Source organism: Saccostrea cucullata, unplaced genomic scaffold, assembly GCF_032062105.1.
Source record: "Saccostrea cucullata isolate Sc308-1 unplaced genomic scaffold, CSIRO_AGI_Scuc_v1 ctg1177, whole genome shotgun sequence".
NCBI classification, from domain to species: domain Eukaryota; kingdom Metazoa; phylum Mollusca; class Bivalvia; order Ostreida; family Ostreidae; genus Saccostrea; species Saccostrea cuccullata.
In genome coordinates, this window is record NW_026924569.1 from 15,965 (window position 1) to 42,598 (window position 26,634).

A 26,634-nucleotide genomic window follows, 5' to 3' on the forward strand; every position below is an offset into this window, starting at 1 on the left:
GGTAGTGAAAGTCCACAAAATAACAGAGGAGCGTCGAGTTTGATGTCTTTTAAATTCCTTACACCTATCGTCTGTTTAAATCACATATCGGGTTTCCCTGTCGTGTGGCCCCGGATTGTGTTTAGGTTAAATTTTCTTCCTGGTCTATCTTTGTCAGTTGAAATGTACTTCGTTAGAATTTCGGACATAATATAAAAGTCAACAGAGGTCTGTAATTTTTCCTGTCCCATCTGGAAATAATATCAGAAGCTGGACAATTGGTCTCTACTGAGGTAAGTGAAATATCTGGGGGAGGGAGAGGGGGATGGTACCTCTCATACCGTCTCTGGTCACTGTGTTTATGTCTCTCGGATAACTTATGTCCATCTCACAGGTCGCAAAAATCTCTGAATAACCAAGACATGTTTAGAAAATGTTTATTTTAAACAGTGTATACAGTTTTTCAAGTTTTAACCACTTTCCTATTCTGTGCTATTGATGTCTCTTTGATATACGCAATGTGCATATCTGTTTAAGATATATATACATGTGACCTACTTACAATGTAAATCCGTTATGAAACAGCGTGTTGACAGCATTCAGTATTATATGTGTCTTATCTTATACATGCCTGTAGACTTTGAATATTTTTATACTTGATTCATTTGACAATTTGTAAAATTAATTTTTTTTTTTTAAAAAAGCGTAATGATATATGGTAGAAATGTGAAAAATACACTGTACTAGTATTTATCCAATGGTATTTTTTTTTATTTTACACGATTTGGATTCGGCAGGACAACATGCAGAAGTTTTTATAATAACAGTGAACATAGAAACATAAATTAGCATGAAGGAATTTCATACTAATTTACCGAAAATACGTGAGGTACTATTTGATTTAACATCATCATTTAAGGCATCAAGTATTAAAAAAAAATCATAATCAAACGGAAATTATTGTCACTCAAAGTCTGCCCATTGTACGTGACGTCCTTGTGTTTCCGATGTTACCGGCGTTATTAGGATCGAGTATTTCCGACGATCCAATGCCTCCTGGCCTTCAAGGGATGGTCCATTCAGGTTCTTATTAAAGTAACTTCAAAGTCACTTTATTATTAATTAGGTTCAGGCACGTAGCATCGTTTTTGAAAGTGAGGGGGGGGGGGACGGTCAGAGAAAATTTTTTGTTACTTACCTGAAAAAGTTGACAAGCAAAAAAAAAAAACAAAACAAAACAGGGGGGGGGGGGAAGTTACTCAAATTCGAAAATCCTATTTCGTGGGGGAAAGGGGGGGGGGTGTAGAGGCTAACTTTTTCAAAATCAGGAAAATGTCAACTACTGTCAGTACCAATTCCTAGACTATATTTTCCGTGCATAACTAATAGTGGGGGGGGGGGGGGGCAACCAGACTTTTAATTAACATTTCCTCTAGTATAAGTAAGGTTTGGGAAAAAAGTGGGGGGGGGGGCAGGCCCCCTGTTGCTACGTCCCTGAGGTTTGCAGATGTATTGTACGATTTTCCATTACAACTCCTGTCCTTCGTAACATCCACAACACATGCAGTGCACATGTACTAGTATCCCCCTTTTTTGTAACATGATAGGTTACTCAAATCAAAGTGTTTCCTTACAGAATTAAGAAGGATCTTCTCTTCCCTCTGACAATTAAGTTGAAATCAAATCTGAACGTCCCTGAATGCGGACATAACGGAATCACAATGAGCTATACGTGTTATATAACAAAATACAGGAAAATATTCTAAAATGTCAAGTAGATTCAGGCTGTAAATGGCCATATTAAAATATAAATTTGTTAAAAAGGAGGTCAGAGTAGAAAATTAGTATCTCTTGTCCAATATGGCGCCCCGTTCGAGTCGAGGTGAAGCACCAGTGAGAAATACTCTTGTACAGAATCTGAGAATGACGATGTAGCAGTCGTAATTATCCTATGTCAGAAAGATAAAAATGAAGAGACCGAGTCGACCACAAGCATATAAACTTAATTAAAACCATCTCTTTTAACTTATTATTTTTTTTTGAAACACCGATGCCCCCGTATGACAGCTCATGTGATGGTGAAAGTTAAAATTTGTTCACATGCCAACTCCGAGGTCAAGGTCAAGAGAAGAAAAAATGCTAGTAGCTAAAAAGATCGGTACTCAAGGAAAGGTACATGTATTGTCCTATGGAATAAACATTGGAAATATGAATCACTTGCACCAAGTTTTTAAAAGTAATGACCAAGGTTAAAGTTTTCAAAAAATGTGGATCAAAATCTAAGGTCAAAGTTAAAGGCCTATCAAAATCAATATAAATAAAAAATTATGGCTAAGTTAAACGGTAAAACTTTGCAAAAGACTGTAAAACTAGGTTTGGTAAAAAGTAATTTACAAATGAATGAGATGTATTTGTGAAACAATGATGCCTCCGTATGGCAGCTTAGAGCAAGGTTTGAAGTTTCTCAAATGCAAGTCAAAATTATTGGTATCCCCCCCCCCCCAAAAAAAAAGTCTTGTCACAAAGAATACAACTGTGAAATATGAAAGCCCTAGTAATGATGTTTCAAAAGTTATGAACAGGTACAAAAACTTAAACCTTAATCCCATACCTTTTGGTTGGTTCTAGTTATGGCTTGATGATAATAATAAACGTATACAGTACCAGTAAATTAATCCATATTTATTATACTGATTTACAAAAAAACCGGCACATGTTTCTGAGCCTTAATTAAATCTAACTACGAAATTAATTAAATATAGAGAAAAGAAATCTTTGACAGTATATTTCGGTATACATGAGCATGTCAGTGGTCAACCAGATTAACAATCATGGAAAATCTCTCACTCTGCTAGCACCACAGGGAGAAGTCAAATAGAAAGAGGCCATAGTCCGAACAAATATATTCATTTCTCTGAAAAACAAAACAAAACAACACCATATATCTATTATCCCTAATGAAGAGTCACAAAATACATGTATACTGTTTAGTTTGAAATTCTTTTTTCTTTCCAGATCATGATATAAAAAATGGCAGCCCTCGCTATGAGTGGAGCGCCTCCACCGTTACCTAGCAGGGCAGGGCGACCAGACCCACCATCAGTTAGCACCCTCCCTCGTAGGGGTCCCACCAGCGCATCCCGACCACAGTCCGCTCAGTCGCCCAGGAGCCGACGAGGGTCATCCGATGACTTACCCCCACCCCCGCCAAGAAATAGACATGACCCCCTCCCACCTGTTCCTCCCTCCATTGCAAATATACCCATCCCCCAAGTTAACCAAAGACCTAGTTCAAGTACTTTACCGAGAAATTCACGAAGTGAATCAAACCTTCAGAGTCAGGATGCCCCTCCCAGACTCCCCCCTCGAAGGGGTACTTCCTTCCACGGCTCACATTCCCCCAGTGTAAGGCACAACCTAACCAATGGCGCCATTCCAGCTCCCATCCAAGAGAGTCAAGGTACGTACGTTAGAATATATTTTAGAAATGAATTTATTTTTGAAAATTCACGAAGTCTTGAACTGTACGATGCTACATGTCGGCCTGCCACTTGGGAAATATTCAGGTTTGTACAGAAACGTTCATTTACATATACCTCCTGAATGTTCAAATAGAAGATTTGCTCATTTGAAACTATGAGTAGGACAAAAGGTGTCCATCAACTTTAAAATAATCACAAGTGGGGTATTTTATTTATGATTGTAATACACATAAGAAAACGAGAAATGATTTATCTGAAATTCTTGTTAACCCTGTTGAAATGTCATTTTTCCCGCTTGTGATAATAACCACAGTTTTTTTTTTTAAATTTGGTACTGTATTGCTGTGAGGAGCGGATAAAACCTGTTGACATTAAATATTTATTGCAGCATAAATCAATCAGAGATTAATTAAAGATTTCATTTAAAGCTCATATTAAATTTGTATTTCTTATTTTTTTTTTTTATTCAACCAATTGAAAAAAAACTTGAAATTCCTTTTATTTTAAGACCTGCAATCAAATTATTGACAAAGATATAGAATCAAACATGCATTCAACGAGAGACGTTCAATAAGTAATGGCACCTGATGTAAACCCTCCTCCTTTTTTTCAATTTTTTTAAATAGATACGATAACTTAAAAATATACACGAATTCCTTCTATGTTGTATCAATACTTCGATATTTTATATGTTATATTTGACGATTTTTCTCTTCAGTAGGGAAATAAGACACTCATCTGATAGGAATATTTTTAGTTTTATTTCCTTTTGTATGTGAACTCTAAATATTCTGTTGTGATGATGAATGATGATGAAATGTTAAGTGTTTATCAATGTAAATCTGACATAAATTTTCAGATATAATGTTGCTCACATCTCACTTTGTATTTTTGGTATCCCTGTAGATTTTAATCAATCAATGCAACTCTTTTTGTTAGTTTTAAATTTCTTAATACATCTGACTGGAACTTTTCTACTCTGAAATTTTCTACATTTTATGATAAACAGTACAAGTATGTTGCTTAATAATTGAGTAATCCTGTATTTGATTCACGTTTAGTTCAGTTTATTATTAATGAAACAAGGAAGTTGAATAACTGCTGTCTATACTTAAAATCGCTATATAGTTAAAAATATAGCTAACTCATAAAATGTTTCATTAAGTTTTCGCATTTTCCGAGACTCATGAAAGCAACTTAATCATATAAATAGAAAAAGGACGATTCGGGTTTAACTTTTTTTGGTTTTTTTTTTTTTGTACTGCAAGTGGCTTCATAAAAATATACATGACGATTAATTGTTATAAAATAAATGTACCATGATCGCCTCCAGCTTTTACATGCATCTATACGTGATTTGTCTCATTAATAAAATGAATTATTGTGCACACCAAGAGTTGAGATTTGTTGACGTTTTCTTGCATTTTCTTTGTCACATCTGCATTTGCATGGATACTTATACATGAACCGAAAACTTATACCTGCAAGGAATATGTATTTTTAAACATAAACAATTAACTGTTGCAAATCAAAAGAAATGTTTTTAAAAGATTTTTGGGGGAGAGGAGTAGGGGGATTCGTTATTTGGACTATAACACTCTGTATGACAGCTAACCATAGTCTGGTCTTGTAAACAATTGAACCGCAGGGGCATCATATCCACTCTGTTCTCTACTCCACTTATGTGGAGTAGAGGACAGAGTGGATAAGATGCCCCTGTGATTGAACATTTTCAAAAAGAAAAAAATACATGCACGTTGATGACAAAAAAATCCCCTTAAAAATAGATGTATGGTAATCATAAATGAACATACATGTACTGAGTATATGATACAGCATTCAACATCAAAAGAGCTATACATTTTATCTTGTCTAATGTCTATCTTTCCCTTTTTCTTGAGTTTCCGCTCCAAGTAGATTAGTAATACACACTAAAGTATTATGTAAATATTAAGGACAGATGATGCAAACAAACTTTTGTCAAAAATGTTTAAATTGAATGAGTTTCACCGCGTAGTCTCTAATTTTTTATTCAAAGTTGAACAAAAATGGAATTTGAAGTGAAAAATATTTGCATAGAAAAATAAGGATGGTTTCAAAAGGGTAAAATTTTGAATATCACAAAATGTTTACAATTTCTTTACATTCCAGAAAGTTATTTTTTTCCATTATTTGCAATGACATTAGGTCAAAAAAATAGATACCAATCCAGGCATCCATTTTTTTTGTTTGTATTATCTTTCCTAAAAGTGAAATCATTGAATCCTTGTTATATTTTAGATCTCGAGTCTCGCTTTATGTTCCATGATGTCAACGAATTACCAGCCCCTCCAGAATTTAAGGCTGTGAAGAAAAAGTATTCAAGTCAAGGTAAAAACTTGAACACCTATTTTGAAGGAAACATATTTTACGTCACAAAATGAAAATTTTGCTAAACAAGAAGATCCACTTCTTTCATCTGTGAAAAAAGCACAGAGATACTTTAAAATAGTACATGTATGACAAAAGTTACCAGGAAATGAACAATCTGTAAAATTTGGGGGTGCACAGATTAACATTGTAGTTGTTTTTTTTTTCACATCGATCATATCGATGTTTCGTTACCTCTTGCATGTGCATAGGCATCGGAAGCAATTTGAAAGTGGGGGGGGGGGGGGGGGGGGGGCGCGGGGTAAATGAAAGGGGGGACAAAACCTAGAAAAGGTAAATGAAAAGGGGGACTAAACTTAGAAAAAAAGATAAACCCCAATTTTCATTACATATATTATGTATATCTTTGCAAAAAAGTGGGGGGGGGGAGGGTGCTCACCCCCCCCCCCCCCCCCCCCCCCGACGCCTATGAGCTGAAACTTCTACATGTACATGTATACACAAGATTAAAGAAAGATAGCAAACTCTAAGTTTAGGATCACTATTATGGCGTGGATATGAAAAATATCTGGTTTTTACCCTGTTAGGAAAACGAGCTTTTATCAATAAGAGTGGCAGGAACAATTTCTTTTGCAGAGTTATGTGTAACAAACGAGAATAATTCTTATCAATAATATGCAGAACATTCACGTCCTTAGGATTCTAAGGCCAAAAGGAAGATATCAAGCTTTATTTCATAAAACATTCGAAATAATTATAGGTCCTTTGGTCTAGATCACATACCTTCTGATGATTAGACAATATTATATTACGAACTTCCTTTTACAACACCAAAATGTCTCACTAATATGTTTGCTTTCAATATCTCTTCAATATAATGAACTATCAAGTTGATATGTTTTTCCAAATATCTAATTAGGTGGTAAGTACTTGATTTTAAATTAACAAGGAAAAACATAGATAAAAACTAATGATTTAATGAATATGCATAATTTTTCCTCAATATATTTTCTAGAATATGAGAGGCATAAGCGACAGAAAAGAACACCGGAACCCAGGTATGACTGACATTGGATCCGCGCCTTAGTGAAGCATGAAAGCAACCTCTATAAAACGTACAGAAAATACTTGTATGCAGATACAATATTTCTATGACTACATTGGATGAGTGGAATTTATTGTAATAAACGGGACCATCACTTTCAGATGTAGCATTATAGTTATTTTGAATAACTGCTCGACACTGTTATGGTGGTGAAATAATTTATTTAATTTTAACGCTGTAAAGATGCTTTTTATTGCTAGAATATCATTTTAGTTGCCCGACACGTGCTTGATTGAAAAGTACGAATGTGCAAGTGAATAACATGTGATGTATGTTTTTATACATATTTATAAAATTTTATATATTTATACGAAAATCAAGCAATAAAAACAAATGTTGACAGATCACAGTAATAGTTCATCATTTTTGAAGTAGATATTCTACTAAGTGACAATTATGAGGGTACCTGTAAAGTGCGAAACGAAATAGAAACGAAACGAAACGAAACGAACTGAAACGAAACGAAATCTGCCGAAACGAAACGAAATCTACCGAAACGAAACGAAACCTACCGAAACGAAACGAAATCAAGACGAAACGAAACGAAATCAAAACGAAACCTGCCGAAACGAAACGAAACAAACCTTTCAGAATGTTTATATGGTCTATTTTTACTTCATATGAAATTTATATAGTTCAAGCACCACAGGCAATTGTTTCGCTTCAAGTTCCTACATAGGCGTCGGAAGGAAATTGAAAGTTGTGGGGGGGGGGGGGCTTAACCAACAAAAAAGGTAAACCCAGTTTTCAATGCCTATGTAATATTATATATTTTCAAGATAGTAAGGATTGAGGCTAAACCCCCCCCCCCTCCCCGCCGCTTCCGACACCTATGTTATATTTTGTTAATATCTTACTGAATAATTTACCTACTTAAAAGTGATATCGTTCGCTTAGAGAGACTTTTTACTTGTCAGTTAAATCGTTTAAGACGTCTATGGTCGAGCCTCTTTATTGCAAACCACTCCTTTCCTCCTCCAAAATTACCTCGATAAAAATAGGACCGTATGTACGTGTAGAAAGGATACACAAGATTTCGGTTGGAGTTACATGTATAATCTGATTGAACAAAAAACCAGACACCTTGGAATGGAATAATAAATACTCTAAGTCTCTGGTTTATCCTATGTTTTAAGACATTCGCAATACAACAGTACAGTGACTTTATTTCGACCCGTACATAAACGAGCCTTTACATGTATAACACATCAATGTTGATAGATATGTTGAATCTGGATAAATAAGGACTGAAAATAAGAGTAAGATATAAAAATTAGAAAATAATGCACATATTGAAACTATACATGCATAGTACGCTCGTGTATATTTGCAGCTTGCAAACATGTAAATGCATCATTAGACTGAGAAGGGAGCATAATTTATCGGTAATTAAATTTTATATTAACAAGTGCTTGAAGTATATGAATTTTATTTGAAGTAAAAAAAATCCACATGTAGTTACACATTTATAATTATATACATGTACCTTGATTTACAAAAAAAAAAACCCAACATTTTGATAGTTTTGTTTCGTTTCGTTTCGGCAGGTTTCGTTTTTATTTCGTTTCGTTTCGTTTTGATTTCGTTTTGTTTCGGTAGGTTTCGTTTCGTTTCGGTAGATTTCGTTTCGTTTCGACAGATTTCGTTTCGTTTCGTTTCAGTTCGTTTCGTTTCGTTTCGTTTCTATTTCGTTTCGCACTTTACAGGTACCCCAATTATGAATATATACAGCAATCAGAGGAAGAAACGCACTAAAGTAAATGAACATCATTGATGTAAAGAAATCTAACACTATTAAATCTTCAGCAGTGATGCTTTACAGAGTTATCGACATCATTGCGTGTATGAGAGGATGACTTTCATTTCCCTGTTGTTTGATTCTGCCGCAGACGACAATACTCCTGCAATCTGAAACGAAACCTCGATCTTGTCATAAATGTACCCAAAATTTCTTTTACATTTCATTGTAACATGATAATGTGAAACCACATAATCTGATTAATCTCTTAATTTTCTCCCAAGCTAACAAATTAGCAGAAATACCCCTTTCTCTAAAGTTTTCCACAATTAAGAAATGAAGCATGTTACTGATATATTTTTTACCTTAATGCATTGATTTTGATGAAACCACCTGCATCTGTTGGTTCGTAGTCACCTTGCACATCCATACTGCCAAACAAAACAAGGTTTAGAATAAAGAGTATAAAATAAAACGACCGCCTAATAACGATACGTGTTCTAATGATAATTCCTCTCACTCCGTTTCTTATTTTTTTTTCTTAAAGTTTTATTTGTTACAATTTTTTTAAAAAAATGTTTCTTTCCATTCCCTTTACTATTTAATTTATAAGTTAAATTTTGGGAAAAACAACAAAAAAGTAAGTTGCCTGACCTTACGAGTTCTGCATTGTAAAGAGATAATGGTGACTCCCGGCCTAGAATGTACACCCCTCCTTTGTACAGTTTGACAGTGACGTTACCGGTCACGTGATTTTGGCTCCCCTGAATACAGGCGCGCGTGTACTCACACTCTGGACTAAACCAAAACCCTACAAATCAGTCCTTGTGTAAAAGACTTGTACAACTTGTTACATGCCTCTTTACATGTGTCATTATATAAATATTGCATGTAGTTGAGTGTAACATTGAAAATTTTCACCCCAAAAAAACCACTGTCAACCGAGGCTGACAATGGTTTTCGAGGGGTGAAAATTTTCAATGTTACACTCAACTACGAGGGTTGTTCCAAAAAGTCGTAGACAGGGAAAACAGTTTTGTTTCTCTTTGCTTTATTAAGTTTCTTTCCTTGTCATAGCAAAAAGTAACATTTTATGATCATGCATTTCAAGTTTCATGTTGATATCGCATCTTATAAGAAAATTATGAAGAAATAAAGAAAGGATATAAGTGTTCACCGACGCACGAAAGAAAGCATAAATTACGTCTCTTATAACGTCATGGTCTCTGTTTGCTTCACTTGATATTGATATTCACTTGATATTAATATTCAATAATTTTTTAAGTGATAGACGACTCTTGATTAAGGGACATATTTAAATTCACTACTGTCCGTTTGTTTTTTACTTGTTTTTGTTTTTAGGGCAGATTCAAATTCAGTCGAAATTTAGTCGAAAGATTGTCTTACATTGTAGGCATCAGATGATGTTTTGTGGGTGAATTGAGGTGAAAACTTAGATACAGTAACTTTTACAACAGAATATAGTTTGAAAAAATTAAGAACAATTGAAATAATTCAAAATGAGCGAAAATCCTATGTTAACTTAGTAAATGAGAACGGTATTGGATTTCTAACATGTTTCCACTTATAATTTTTCTCAAAAAAATTTACATTGATTTTATAAAGGTTTTAAGGGTTTCCTAACTTCTTAAAATTACTTATACCCATATTTTGCTGTAAAATTTTCCTTTTTACCCACAATGCATCACAGTACCCAAAGCAATATAGCAAGTGATCCAAATCAAGTAGATTTTCGATTAGCACTTTGTATACAGTGGAAATCACCTGTTTCTATTTATACATACATGTACCTTTTCAATTCAAGATCAAACTACATGTATGTAATCATTTGTGGACCAGTGCTATATTTTCATTGTTGCAAGTCTGTTATATGACAATCATTTCACTTGTTCAATACTCTTATTCTAAACAAGATTTTTAGAAACAAACTAGCAGCTTTGACTTTGGGTCATAAAAATAGTTTAGGGCTGTTTTTTCAGAGGCACTTTCAAGGTGTAATGTTGTATTATATATCTCTTACATTATTTATACATGTATTATAAAATAATAAAAGAAAACATAGGAAAAATGCACAGAAAGAGTAGAGGCCCATGGGCCACATCGCTCACCTGAGAAGCTTTGACCATTCTGTCCTTTACCAGATATCCTCCTTGTAATACATAATACATCCCCACCCTACCCCACTGATCATAATTTAGAAATTTTGAAATCTACACTACCCCTGGATCCTTCGATGTACAAAAGTTTCAGCTTTTCTGGCCCAGTGGTTCTTGAGAAGAAGATTTTCAAAGATTTTTCCTATATATTTCTATGTAAAACTTTGATTCCCCATTGTGGCCCACCCTTCCCCTGGGGGTCATGATTTGAACAATTTAGAATCTACACTACCCCAGGATGCTTCCACATAAGTTTCAGCTTTTCTGGCCCAGTGGTTCTTGAGAAGATTTTCAAAGATTTTTCCTATATATTTCTATGTAAAACTTTGATTCCCCATTGTGGCCCCACCCTTCCCCCGGGGGTCATGATTTGAACAATTTAGAATCTACACTACCCCAGGATGCTTCCACATAAGTTTCAGCTTTTCTGGCCCAGTGGTTCTTGAGAAGAAGATTTTCAAAGATTTTTCCTATATATTTCTATGTAAAACTTTGATTCCCCATTGTGGCCCCACCCTTCCCCCGGGGGTCATGATTTGAACAATTTAGAATCTACACTACCCCAGGATGCTTCCACATAAGTTTCAGCTTTTCTGGCCCAGTGGTTCTTGAGAAGAAGATTTTCAAAGATTTTTCCTATATATTTCTATGTAAAACTTTGGATCCCCATTGTGGCCCCGCCCAACCCCCGGGGGTCATGATTTGAACAATTTAGAATCTACACTACCCCAGGATGCTTCCACATAAGTTTCAGCTTTTTTGGCCCAGTGGTTCTTGAGAAGAAGGTTTTCAAAGATTTTTCCTATATATTTCTATGTAAAACTTTGATTCCCCATTGTGGCCCCGCCCAACCCCCCGGGGTCATGATTTGAACAATTTAGAATCTACACTACCCCAGGATGCTTCCACATAAGTTTCAGCTTTTCTGGCCCAGTGGTTCTTGAGAAGAAGATTTTCAAAGATTTTTCCTATATATTTCTATGTAAAACTTTGATTCCCCACTGTGGCCCCGCCCTTCCCCCGGGGGTCATGATTTGAACAATTTAGAATCTACACTATACCAGGATGCTTTCATATAAGTTTCAGCTTTTCTGGCCTAGTGGTTCTTGAGAAGAAGATTTTTTAATGACCCCACCCTATTTTTATCTTTTCTTGATTATCTCCCCTTGTGAGGGGACTTGGCCCTTTATTTTAACAATTTAAATTCCCCTTTACCCAAGAATGATTTGTACCAAGTTTGGTCAAAATTGGCCCAGTGGTTCTTGAGAAGAAGTCGAAAATGTGAAAAGTTTACAGACGGACAGACGGACGGACGGACGACGGACAAAATGTGATCAGAAAAGCTCACTTGAGCCTTCGGCTCAGGTGAGCTAAAAAATAGAAGCGTGGATAAAAACACGCACTGTGAGACTTGAACTCACGAGCAAATATGTCTGCAATCCTACCACTACGCCACGAAGTCATTGTGATCAGATGAATAAATTTAAGACAGATTGTTGAATCTTAAAATAATTTTGAGATGAAAAATTAAATACATATTTTCAACATTTTCAATATGAAGACCACCTTTAACCAAAATTATCTAAATGTAATGAAGTGCAGTCACCTAAATAAAATTATTCAAAAATTGTTTTTCTGGTTAAGGGTCATCTTTTGCTACAGTTTGTCATTGTTTAGGGAGATACTTCAGTATTTACTTTATTCTCCATAAAAACTGAACGATTTTTATATTTATCATATAAGGGAACTATTGATATTTAAATATTATTTTTGTGTGATTTGCTTTAAGGCATGTATAAACTAACATTGTATGAGAAATTTTGGTTAAACAGAGTATTTAAAAAATCACTACTAGAGTAGACGTAAGTGACTATCAAATACGCTATGTCTTTTTAGCCAAACTAAACTTCGACGACGACAAACGATCGACAAAATACAGATGAAAAAATCGAATGAAATCTAGAAATGTTTAATTTGAATTCAGTTGTTGAGGATTCTTAAGGAACACTGTCTAGTTAGTATAGTATGCCAGGGCATCAACGATAGTGGGAAACATGGGATAATTTGAATAAATTATTTGCATAAATTATTCCATGTTTCCCACTATCGTTGATGTTACTGGCATATTATACTAACTAGAAAAAGATTCCTTATATTTCCATTTCATTGTGAAATTAGATTAAAGACTTTAAAAATATAGACATAGATTTAAATTACACGAGGACTCCCGTGCCAATTTCAATAGTCTTCGCCCACTGACGTCAAACACAAATGCAGTCGCATGAGATTTACATGCATATTTGGACTCCTTAGCGTCAGACACAGAGAAAAATTCGCATGAGATTTGCATACATATTAGGTCTCCTCAGCTCCTGACCTATCGACCTGCCTAAATTTACATTCCGGTACAATTATCAAGAAATAAACTCCGATAATTTTCAAAGAGTTATTACAGAGAAAAATATTAGAAATGACAATATGGGTTACTAGTATATTAATCGAAACATTGTTGGTGAGAAGCAAATGTGGTCTGCGTGTTGGAATTGCTATGAGCCAAACTTCGACCTGAAAATGTATTTCAAATGAAATATGGAAATGTTACAGTTTAATTATTTTCTAGGGAAATTTTAACTGCAAAAGTCAGTGTAGATTTGACGGTTTTAACTGTTTTCTATATGGAATATTATCCGTAGGTCGATTTTAAAGTGGGTTTTCTCGACAAAATGGGGTTGCCGAAAGGAATTTAAAGCAATTGGGAAATTGTGTAATTTAAATTCAAGTTTTGTGAAAATTAAGTTTACAACAGTGAAATAATGTGCATTTGTCTTGGATTCATGGACAGCAGATACTGTGCAGACATTGCGTTCTGAATTAACTTAGATTTATGTGTTGTTGTTTTTTTTGTTGTTATTTGCGCATACTAAATTTTAAATCGCAATTAATGTTTATGTTTTTGTTTCCCTGTTGAGCACATGCCAAATGTTCATATTCTCTTTGTTTTAACTGTGCATTCTTCTCCAAAAAGAATGGATATTTCATAAACTGGTGTTTGGGGAGTTAGCTTAACATTAAGATATGTGTACCGATATATACTACCAGTACTTGACAACACAAACAAAATGTTTGCGTTACAATTATGACATCCTCATAATGCCAAGGGCCCCGTATGGAACGCCGGGACTGTCTTATATGAAGATTAAACATTATTTGCAGTGTTTCCTTCATTTTATGCGGTACTATTTTAATTATATGAAGTAGGTTTTACATTATATTGTGCACAACTTACATTATATGCAGTCCTTCTTTCATTATATGATGTAATTATATTATGTTCATCTGTCATTATATGAGGTGTTTTTATCATTATATGAAATGCTTTTAACATCATACGCTGTAGTTCAAACATTATATGCAGTATAACACAATCTCACTCTCCGCACTCTTACTCTCTCAACTCTTAATCTCCACACTCTCTGGCCTCTCTCCCTACCCTCTCCCCCCACTCTTATGCTTCCCCTTTCCCCACTCATCTCTTTCTCTCCTTTCCTCTCTCACCCCACTCTCGCTCCCTCTCTCACCCCACTCTCACTCCCTCAGTCCCCACTTTTACTATCACTCCTCTTTCTCTCCCCACTCTCACTCCTCTCTGCCCACTCTCACTCTCCATCTGCCCACTCTCAATCTCTCTCACTCCGCTCTCTCCTAACTGTCACCCCCCTCTCTCTTTCCTCACTCTTACTCCATCTGATAGAGCGGGAAAGGATAGAATAAGAGTGGGGGAGAAAGAGGGTCTAATCTCACCCCACTCTCTCTCTAATCTCGCCCTCTATCTCTAACGACAGCGAGAGAGATAGTAGGAAGATAATTGTGATTAGGAGAGAGAAAGGAGAGTAGACAGAAGGTGTTTAGGTAGAATGGGAGGTAGTCACCGCCCACTCTCACCCTCTTTTCTCTCCCTCACTAAGTCTCTCCGTCTCACTCCTCCTCCCCTCCCGTTGTGTCTTTCTCTCTTTCTCCCCACATTCTTACTCTCTCTTTCTTTTTTTTTTATTTTGTCTTTCAGACTCCGTTTTTTATACCTTGTGTGAAATAAACTATTTATATGCATTATACATCGATTTTTCGTAATTGTTTACAATTAAAAATAATGGAAATAATTCTATTTCCATAATAATGAAAACATTCTTTTGTTGTTGTAAAATAAATTATAAAATGTCTATTCTTGATCCTTTTATCTTAAGTACATTTATCAGAATTGACAATTTGTGCCAAAAAATTATGCCATTTAATTTTACAAGGGCGATAACTTAAGACAGAAAATTATAGAGACGGCCTACCAAAATATTTTTCATTTCACTTAATATACATGTATATTTCGGGATTGATATTCACTATCTTTATCCCTTGTTTGCAATCAGTTTATTTGAATTCTATATTTTACATATTTTTTACTGCTCATGCAGACATTGTGAGGTTGCGTTGACACTAGCCAAAATGCATTTGCATCTTGACTCCCTCGTTGTTCTATTATATATTTTTGCTTTAAATTGAATTGTTCGTTTGGTATTTTATTCAAATATGTACTGTTTCTAAAACTTCAAAGAATCTTTATTTGTTACATGGTTATACTCTTCTAACCATAGGTTTTAACTTTACAGTTTTTGGTAAGTTAACCGATAGGCCTTCAGCGTATGAGTGAATTCTCACCTATAATTACGGATCCTGGTCATGTATGCCTCTGGGAAAATACAAATCATTTAATATAGCAGTAGAAACATACATTAAAAAAAGGAATTCGACTAAATTCCTTGAAAAAACATGGCCGTAGGAACCGGGAGGGGGACTGGGTCCGGGGGAGAGGCGGTACTCTCCCCCATAATTTCCCGATGTATAGAATACTATAGACATTAAGCCACTTTATGCCTGTGTCCCTTCAATAAACATGTTTGATAACCTTTTTGTTTGCTTGTCAAGGAATTTTTCGTAGTCAATAGTACCCGAACTGAAAACCCCTTCTCCTTTCCCTCAAACTGAAATTGCTTCTTACGCCCTAAAAAAAAGTGTGACTAATTTTTCGGCGTGGTACTCGCCAAGTATATGTTGGTAAACTTTCAGTATTTTATTTGAACCGGAGACATTACATCTCATAGGTAAACAATATTCATACATAAGATTTGTACAGGCTATACAATATGCATGTAATAATTGCATAACAATATCATTTAATTATTATTTAGAACATCATTTCTTACTTGATGAGAAAAATACAAAAATTTGCCCAGGTTACATAGTTCTTTAGTATTTGTAGAACTCAATAGCTGTACTAATTTAAATACTGATGGTTTTTTAAAATAATAACACTTAATATATTTACTAGTAATTCTAAGTTCTTCATATCGAGGACATTTTAATACAAAATGAAATTCGTCCTCTATCTCACCTGACCTACATATTTCACATTTTCTATCTTTTCTTTCTATATTACTGTACCTTCCCCTTTCTATTCTTAAATCATGAGCTGATAGCCTTAAACGACTGATAGGTATTCTATACTTAGAATGCAATGGTTTTCTTAAATAAGTCTGTAATGCAACATTATCCACTAAATGTTGAAATAGAAAATATTTAGGTGAATTACAAATTCTTGCCATAATTTCTTGTTTATAACAGTCATACATTCTTTGAAATATAATGTTCAGAGTATTATTATTAATACAATCACTATTATACATGTCAGCTAAACCAAGCCTTTGGAATTCCTTCTTAATGTTTACAATCCATTCATCATTATTTTCAACCATATCTTGATAACATGCTTGTAATATACAATTCTCACTGTTTTTTAATTTCACCCAGTATTTCAAAATTTTCTTTTTCCTTTCAAGTATAAGTGGAAATCTACCTGATTCACAGTAAATCGCATCATTACTAGTGCTTTGTCTGACCTTTAAGACTCGTTTACAATAATTCAAGTGAACATTTTCTATGTCTTGACCCTTGTGAAATCCCCATACTTCAGCTCCATAACTCATAACACTGTTAACATAAGTATCGAATACAGCTAATTGTGTTTCTACGTTAAAATGCAAATCCCTGATTTTACTATTTACACCATACATAGCTTTTTTACCTTGACATGAAAAATGTTTCTGTGTTTCAGTAAATTTTCCAATATAATTAAATAACATACCTAGATAATTAAACTGATTAACAACTTCAACATTGCAACCGTTGTATATCCAACGTTCATTTTCCAGTATTTTACGACTATTGCGAAAAATTAATATTTTTGTTTTTTCAACATTAACAGTTAGATTCCACTCCGTTGTGTATGTATATAATGCATCCAACATACTTTGTAAACCCTCAGCTGAGTCAGATATCAAAACAGTATCATCTGCATACATCAGTAAAAATATATTTATCATCTGCAGTTCGATTGATGGACAATTATTTGTAATAAAGTGACGTTCAAAGTCATTCAAATACATAGAAAATAATAATGGTGATAAAATTTCACCTTGTAACACACCAGACGTAATTTTGAAATACTCTGTAAGTAAACCATTATATTTTACACATGCCTTAATATTATCATATAAAGATTTGATAATACAAAATAATTTCCCTTGAATACCTTGAGTACTAATTTTAAGCCACAAGTTAATTCTATTGATATAATCGAAGGCTTTTTGATAATCTACAAAACAACAATAAAGTTTTCTTTTGTTCCTTAAGAATTTGTTAACTAATGTCTGTAGAACAAATATTGCATCAATGGTACTTGCACCTGACTTGAATCCAAATTGCGCGTCTGTAGTTATGTTATACTCTTTATCCCAATGCATCAGTCTATTATTTAATATGCTTGTAAATAATTTAGCCATGCAACTAACAAGTGTAATTCCCCTATAATTATTAGGATTATTACTATCCCCTTTCTTAAAAACTGGCACTATACACCCAGTAGCCCAACTCTCTGGGTAATGGCCTGACGTAAAGATTTTATTGAACAACATGCATAAAATAGGCATGAGTATTTGTTTACAATGGATGAAGAATTCGTTAATCATGCAATCTTCTGCATTACTTTTATTATGATTTAATTTATAAATAGCATATTCAATTTCTTGTACCGTAATTTCCTGATCTAATTCACAGTATACTGATGACTGTGTCTCTACGTAATTAAATTCATTATTCCAATTGTTTTCTGTATTACATTCAAGCAAGGTTTTGAAATGTTCTAAGAAATCGTTAGCCGATAAATCTGAACTTACTTGCCCTTTCTTACGTTCAAACAATTTGTAAAATTTTTTGGGGTTATACTTCCGAATATACTCGATTTTATTACCTTGATGTCTCTCATAATTGTGTCTACATTTTTTCATAACTTTCTTGTAAGCCGCTTTTTTATTAACTAATATTAATCTATTGTCAGTAGATTTCTGCTTATTAAAATGGTTTAGAGCTGTCTCATATTCTATGTACTTTGTCTTACACTCTTCATTAAACCATGGTTTATCTTCAGTATGTTTTGAATTAATATTTCTATTCATATTAATAGATCTATTACTCTGTGTAATTTTACAGTATGGCAGAATTAAATCACTTAATGTTTTACTAAAATTATTAACACACTGATTTACTACTTCTCTGCTATCAAACGAATGAATCAGACAATCAGAAAGCAAGTCAAAGTTATTATTGAGAGTAGTATTTATCTGCGTTACATTTTCTTCGACCCATTTTACTGATTTAAAAACCGTTCTACCTGATTGCTCTTGACCACAAACAACCTCACTTTCTTTATATGCACCACCTATAGAAAAAATAATTGGTGCGTGGTCTGAAAAAACAGAAAAATCTCCTAAAGTAAAATCTACAATATTACTAGCGTTTTCACTCTTTGTTATTAGATAATCAATAGTACTCATACCATTTGCACCATAAAAAGTTATACCCCCATGTTGATCATTTTTATGTCTTCCATTGATAATTCGCATACCAGTGGTTTTACACAAGTCTATCAATTTTCTACCAAAATTATTCACAAAACTATCACTGTTGTTCCTTGTAGACTCGTTTGTATCTAAATCGTAATCAGTAAAAGCTTGCATATTATCTGTTACCGATTTATTTATCATATCGTTCCTTATAAAATCATCTAAATTACCACATCTAGCATTTAAGTCTCCTGTTAAATAAACCTTTCCCTTGCTAGCAAATCTGCAAATTGATTCCTCTAAATACTGAAAAATATCTACATCTTCTTTTTTATAAAAAGTACTTTTTTCAGGTGGTATGTAGCAAGAAGCTAAATAAATAGGCTTTTCATTTACATTTGACTCTTTTCTAATTTCTAGCCAGATAACAGTATTGCAAAAACATTCTATAATATTAACACTGATACTGGGCACGTTTTTATAAAAAATGACAATACCTCCCCCTCTTCCACAATTTCTAGGGAAAGTGTAACAATTGTACTCATCTAAATAAATACCTAATTCATCACCTGCACAGATCCAGCATTCTAAAAGAACTATAATATCATACTTATTTACAATATTTACAAACTCCTTATCTTTCAGCTTTTGTCTAATACCCTTATTTACATTCCAAACTATGAACGAAAGGTTAGAAGTGAAGTCACTGACCTCTCTACCTCTACAAAGTTGATCAGTCACATGATTGTTGCGGCCGCACTCACGATGAAGAACGTCACGCTGCTTGGATGCACGCACTCCTATCTGAAACCCATTGCAGTGTTCTGCGATGGAGCGTGGCTCCGGTTATTATTTGCGTTCATATCATAGTCCATAGGATCGTTCGTGTCCCAATCTTCTTCCTCTGCGTACATGTAGCTATGATTGTCCGGGTCATACTGCCGACCGTTCACAATTAATTTATCGCGCACAAGTTTGACATGCGCCCCCTCACTACGTAGTTGGCGCATGATTGGTATGAGCTCCCGTCGACGTTTTTCCATGGTCACTGGATATTGTCTATGTACTCCAAAGGATGTTCCCCGTAGCCAACTTGATCGTTCCAATACCATATCCAGATCCTCTTGATACAGGAAGCGAGCAACAATTGGTCGGGGTTTCCCTTTAGTGAAGCGTCCGAAGCGGTGGACGTTACTGAATTCTACGTGATGCGTAATCTCCAGTTCGTTGTTAAGAAATTGACGCAGCTTTTCCTGTGTATTTTCATTCTTTCTCTCTCCTCCCAAACCACTAAAGACCAAGTTCATTTTCATTGACCTAAACTGCAAATCTGTTATTGTTTCTTGCATTTGAATTTTATCTCGTCTTAACTGATCCATATTTTTTGCCATGCCTTCTATCATCTTTGAATGTCTTGAAAGCTCAGTGTCAGCACTCTTGATCTTGCTTTGGGCTGTTCGTACTTGGCCTTGGACGGTTTCTGTATCGAGCTTTGTTTGTTGGGTGATTTGTTTTACAGAGGACATCGCAACTGTCATTTCTGCGACATTTTTTTTACTAGTTTCAAAAGTCTGATTCATAAATTCCATTGCCTTTTCAACTTCTGTTATTCTTTTATCCGCTAAGCAGACTGTATTTTTAACTGTTCTTAATTCTGTTTCAAACTGGCTTAGTTTCATTTCAATAATGTCCAGTTTTTGTAATTTCCCGTTCATTTCATTAACTGTCTGGGTAAGTAAGTCAATTCTACCACAAAGGGACTCATTTAATTTGTTGATTGGTGAAAGAATTTCCATTCCAACAAATGTTGCCTGAGGGCCTTGTGGACCTTCCGAAGTTTTCCCGAGTACCATGAGATCTGGTGCCGAGGGAAGCACTTGCAATTTTGGCGAGCACTTGCGAACGTTCGCTCTGCTGAACAGGCCTTAGACAACGCAAAATGCAATAACAAAATGCAATAACACAAAATATAATAACAAGATTTTAGATTATTACATTTTGCGTTATTACATTTTGAGTCGAGATCAACGCAAAATGTAATAATGTGCTTTTTTCGTTGTATTTTATTTTTGCACTGAAGACAACGCAAAATGTTATAACACAATATGTAATAAAACAAAATATAAATAATTTTTTTGATTGGGTTTCATACAAAGCAAATAAAATTAATTTAAATATATAGATGCACATGTAACCAACATAGAAAGCACACTTTACAAAACTAAACCAATGAGACCACCATTACGGCTTTTCCGGACAGAAATATACATCTAAATGTATCTTTTTTTCTAAGTCTGATTTTATTTTTATTGAATACACTGTACCTTATTATAAAGCATAAGTTAAACTTTGATTGGCATATTTTTGATAAATCAGTCTTATTAACCAGTAATAGATTTTTAATTATCAAAGGTTGATCATAGGTCAATAAAAAGCTTTTGATATGTAAGACCGCGCGGAACATTAACTGGCAAGATTGGAAATATGCAGCTTACGTCATTTCTATCTGTTACAATCAAAACATTCAATGATAGACAATGGGCGAGTACAATTCGACGCGGACGCGGGGGAAACATTGGATTGAAATTCGAGTTTGAAATTCATTTACCGTAACAAAATTCAAAATCTACCGCACGGAATGCTAACTGAACCGGACATAATATTAAACGATCAGCATCATCATAATAACAGAAATACACATGTACTACATATAATGATGGATATACTTGTACTGTATACATATAATGTGAGAAGACAGTACATAATATATTGTGTGTACTGCGTATAATGTTAGATCTACCGCCTATAATGTTAAAAGCACTTTATATAATGATAAAAACATGTAATGATAGTTGTACATAATATAATGATATCTGCATCATAAAATGAAACAAGTACTGTGTATAATGGAAGTTGCATACGATATAATGTAAAAACTACTTCTTTTGATTAAGATAGTACCGCGGAAACACTGCATATAATGATTTATCCTCATATAAAACAGTCCCGGCGTTCCATAGCCCCGAGTCAACACGCTGCCGCTGTCCAATGTGTTGACTCAGGACCCCCGGCATTTGGACGATGCAATGTTTTAATTAAATATCATGATAATTACTGAGCTCCTAAACACTTTGAGGTAAATATATAATACTATACCTTTATACACTTGATCTGAGAAGGCGATATCGAGATTCCGTTTTATTTTCCGTACTTCCTGAAAGTATTAATAATTTAAAATGATGAGAATAATGCTGAAAATTAAGCTACCAAAGGACTACAATATTCTGAATATCAGGCTACCAAGGGAAAATTTGCAATTCGAAGGTTTTTACGTCACTGTATTGACAAAAAAAAAAACAGATTTTGAAAAAAAGAAAGTAAAATGCTGTGTTCATTTTTAAAGTCATTTCCAAGTGAACATAACTTGTGATTTTCTACAATGTTTGATGGTAATAGTAATTATTTAATCATACAATATTTGCAATACTTTGTTCTATATCTTAAAGCAACATCAACAAAGTTACCCTGTCTAAGGTAAACAGCTCAATGTCCATATGTGCAGCCAGTAAAATAGTTCCACCGGGTGTTTCATAAAGACCTAGAGAAGAACCAAAGACCAATCAAAATGTCATGAAATCTCTTTTTAATACCGAACAAGATTTAAGTGAACTGTGCCACAGATAATGTAGATGCGAAATTTGAAATTAGGTACTAGTAGATACGGGAAGGCTACTAGTAAACATTAGTATGTTACCTCTAGACTTCATTCCAATGAACCTGTTTTCTACTATGTCTATTCTTCCAATGGAGTGCTTTCCACTAGAATTATATGAAAAATACAATATTTACGAAAAGAAGTGTTTTGCAGTTATTATATTTTGCAGCTAACTGTAAAGTTTCACGTTACGTCACGATCTAGTTGACAGCTGCACTCAAGGTAAATTGTACACGCCTCCTAACCGCAAGCTTTACGACTGGAAACATCCCTCATTGGTTGCTCGTGCAACAATATATTGTCAATGTTGATAATTTCAGTTGACCAATCACGTGAATTGTTTACGGTGGATGCAGCTAACGAAAAAGATCGTGACGTAACGTGAAACTTTACAGTTAGCTGCAAACTATAATATATTTTATTTATAATAATTTCAGTAGGCTTTTTGAGTTTAATATTATATACCCTAATTCATTCATGTAAGAGAAAATTTCAAGTGGTTTGTTCTTTTCCGTGCTGTTTCCTAAATTCTTAACATGAACAGGCAAACCTGTAAATAAACAAAACATTTCGTTAATTACATGTATTTATTTATTCGTAAATAGAACAATTCTTAGGTAAGCTTGGACTTTTAGTAAGGCATGGCATTCTCGGCGCTACATAATTAGCGTCTGTCAAATGGCGAATAGATTCTGATTGGTTAAGAAATTGATAACATCAGGAACTTTAGAAATTGTTGTTGACGATGAGACGACTTCAGCCTCACCTCTTTGCCGGTAAGACAATGTTATTGTTTTATATTCGATACACTAATTGGCATTTGCCGAAATTCTATCCCATGTATATTTCAACAATGAAGGAAAGCTGTGTAAGTTTCAGATGCTAATTATGTAACGTTGAGAATACCACGTCTTACTAAAAGTCCAAGCTTAACTGAGCCAAAAAATATTTTTGTACTTCAATATTATTGAGGATTAATGTACTAGGTACATTAAAAACATTTTTTAGATCGATGTACAGTGCATATTGATTAATTATTTCTCTTTATTTTTTTAATTTCTGTATCCATTTTGAAAACAAGTCTTTGAGTATTTTTTATACAATATAACATATATATAAAATTACCATTTTTAAAGGAGATGAGGATTTTCTCTGCCTGATCGGGGGCTTGTTCCGGATCTACAGTCATCTGGTAAATCCCCGGAGGGGCGTGTTTGGCTGGATCCTCCAAAACACCCGACTCGTAGCTGTATTAGAGAGAATACCAGAAACTTGAAGGGTTATGTTTACTCTCATGTGAAATAAAAGAAAAAATATATTAAAACTACACAAAAATAATAGATATCTATAGGTTTGAATCAAAGATCACTTTAACACATACCAGGGTTATAAACATTTTTTTACCCAATTCGTTCATCGAATTCACATACGATTTTGTTTTTGGTTTTGTTTTGTATGTATGTGATTTGTATTTAACTGGTATATACATGTTTATATGAATAGTCATTGCTTGGAATTCTGACCTGAACTGACACAGGGCAGGAAGCCCACCTCCCGCAAACTTCCTCAAAAATATATAAATTCTTATATAAATATAAACTTACCTTATATGCATTAAATTAGCGTCCATGCTCCACGGGGCTTTTGGGGTTACCGGCAGAGCAATGCCATGTTCCTGAAATGATGCAGGAATGAATATAACATACAAAAGTATATGATTTTACAGGTGTATGTATTTCACTATAAATTATTGGTTGATTTTTTGAAGAGATTGCAATTCATGTAGGCCCTATGAAGCACGATCTTTTTGATGGGAAGGTGAGGTGCAACCCCCCTCCCCCCCCCCCCCCCCGGTTCCTAGGGATTAGCTTTGTACGGATCATTTCGATAATTTTAACAAATGCCCAATGCATTTTTATATACTAGCGTGAAAATATCTGTGTGTATTTTAACTACTGTGAACTGCTTGAACAAAATTCAATTTCTTTAGTTGAATTAGATTACCTGAAAATTCTCAGTCGAATGATTTTACCTGTGCATATTTAAAAAGATCTGCTCTGCCCTGAAAGCGGTTGTAAAATTCCGGCAGACGCCATGGAGAAATAACCTGTACATATAAAACATTTTTTTAATAAGAAAGTGATGTGAACAACATATTCATGAAGTTTTTTTCCTGGTCGATATAATACGATTTGTCAAAGTCATCATGGGGTTCAACCTTAATTGTGGGGTGCAATGCATAAGCCCCCAACTCAAATCTGATCTGATCGTTGCCCTTGCCTGTGGCCCCATGGGAAACAAACTGCGCCTTCTCCTCAACGGCAACCTTGATCATAGCCCTGTAAAGAGAAAAAGTCTCACATTGGTCAATGCGCCTTCTCCGTCACCCTACGATCACGATGTTGAACGTCACAATCTTCACCTGGCTATACAAGGCCTCGCCAGAGCGGTGCCCAGGAGGTACCGGTCCTCATAGGCAGCGTTAGCCTGGATAGCTGGCCATATAAATTCCTCTACAAACTCAGCACGTACATCAGGAATTACCATCTACATATACAATTAAAATGAAACGTGAACACACACAAATCCTAAATGCCTAAAGGAGACGCTTTGACTATAGATACAAAAACATTGTTGTATAGACTTTTCTTTCATTTCAGTCCACTTTTAACAATAAAGCTTTTAGAATAATATACCCGCTTTGCACCAAGCTTTAGTGCCTTTTCTTTTGCAGCCTCGAAATCTTCATCCTGCCCGATGTTAGCCTATTCAAGATAAAATATTGAAGTTTGCTTTTAAGGATGACGTTTACTCAGGTTTCAGAAATCAGAGAGGAAATTTTATAAAGTATAAAATATTAAATCAAAAATTGTTCTAAATTGATAAAATAACTAAGTTTTATCTCAATATCAATTTAGAAATTTAATATGTAAGTACTTGAAGAAAATATACAGGAACAAAACTCAATGTATGGCTATGCAGAGGAAATTCGGACTAAATTTTTAATTTTTCAATTTTGTCAAAATTTTTATTTCTTGAAATATGAATCACAAAGTAAAGATTACATGTATATTAAGACATCATGTTGCAAATTTTATATGTGTTTAAGCTCATAAATTATGTCAAATAAATGAATGCTATGAAATAAATAAATTCAAAAACATGTACAAAAACCACTGCAGTCAGCATATCTCAATAATTTGATCATTGACCCCATATAATATTGATACCATGAGAATGAGGGTAACAAAAGTAACCTGAGGCTATAAATAATTTAGAGTTCTTATCAGTCAGATTTTTGCAACATTTGATTAAAAATAGGGAAAAAATATAAATATGACAGAGGAAATTCGGACTGTCATAATTATCACGTTTATGGCCCAAACTCTACTCATTTCTTTATACGGAGCAACTCTATTCCATTGTTATAATATTTCATTATTTAAAGAGTTTTGTCGCTTGTAATATTTTGTGAGTGAAGAAAAAAATGGTCATAGTGTGAAAAATTGAGGTATTTCCCGAAAAATACTCAGGGGCCCGTAGCATGAAAACGAGGCCATTGACCTAGTTATTTGAAATTGAAATTTAACACAAGAATCATAGGTGTACAATGTGAAATAGGTGGTTTTTCGTTCTTATCAGTGGAATTTTTAGTCATCTGTGTAAAGGTATACCTTAAAGTTTGTTTCTTTCGAACAACCGATCACCTTTTCCATACGTATGCCAATGTTAGACAAAACTTACACAGAAAGCAATGACTTCGTATCCCTGCTCTATCAGCCAGACCAGGATGCAGGACGTATCCAGTCCCCCGCTGTACGCCAGGACAACACGTCTACTGCTGGGGTCAGACATCTATATACTGCTACTTTCTGTAGAAATAAAATCAGTTCTTATATTTTCCATTTTAATATTTTTTACGAATAGTATTCCAAAAAAGTACTCTTTAATGTGGTAGTGATAACTCCCATAGGAAAAACCCAAATGCGCGTATCCAGCTCGAAGAACAATTTAAATTTACATAGTATTCTACTACGATTATTGCCGAGATCAAAGAAATGCCGCGGATATTATTCTCCAATAAATCACGAACGTCATCAAAAAATTATTGATCAGATCAGA

At 34.4% G+C, this 26,634-nt stretch overlaps 2 protein-coding genes across 5 annotated transcripts in view; one reads left to right on the top strand and one right to left on the bottom strand.

Annotated features, from left to right (window-relative positions):
* On the top strand, positions 1–7,285 carry LOC134266733 (WAS/WASL-interacting protein family member 1-like). Its single transcript, XM_062748955.1, has 4 exons — positions 1–272; positions 2,995–3,439; positions 5,742–5,831; positions 6,847–7,285. Exons 2-4 carry the CDS (start codon positions 3,010–3,012, stop codon positions 6,897–6,899), a joined length of 573 nt encoding a protein of 190 aa, XP_062604939.1. The 5' UTR covers positions 1–272; positions 2,995–3,009; the 3' UTR covers positions 6,900–7,285.
* The window catches only part of LOC134266730 (argininosuccinate synthase-like), a 22,776-nt gene continuing 2,597 nt past the window's right edge, over positions 6,456–26,634 (bottom strand). For all 4 annotated transcript variants that reach the window (XM_062748951.1, XM_062748952.1, XM_062748950.1 and 1 more), the window contains exons 2-16: positions 26,257–26,384; positions 25,209–25,277; positions 24,935–25,059; positions 24,731–24,851; positions 24,545–24,619; positions 24,117–24,187; positions 23,638–23,759; positions 22,978–23,062; positions 22,552–22,616; positions 22,322–22,395; positions 21,954–22,011; positions 9,329–9,485; positions 9,040–9,105; positions 8,636–8,844; positions 6,456–7,319 (exon numbers count right to left, since the gene is read on the bottom strand). In XM_062748951.1, the coding sequence (XP_062604935.1) occupies positions 8,796–8,844; positions 9,040–9,105; positions 9,329–9,485; positions 21,954–22,011; positions 22,322–22,395; positions 22,552–22,616; positions 22,978–23,062; positions 23,638–23,759; positions 24,117–24,187; positions 24,545–24,619; positions 24,731–24,851; positions 24,935–25,059; positions 25,209–25,277; positions 26,257–26,367 (1,248 nt within the window). In that variant the 5' untranslated portion in view covers positions 26,368–26,384 and the 3' untranslated portion in view covers positions 6,456–7,319; positions 8,636–8,795. The remainder of the gene's footprint in view (positions 7,320–8,635; positions 8,845–9,039; positions 9,106–9,328; positions 9,486–21,953; positions 22,012–22,321; positions 22,396–22,551; positions 22,617–22,977; positions 23,063–23,637; positions 23,760–24,116; positions 24,188–24,544; positions 24,620–24,730; positions 24,852–24,934; positions 25,060–25,208; positions 25,278–26,256; positions 26,385–26,634) is intronic.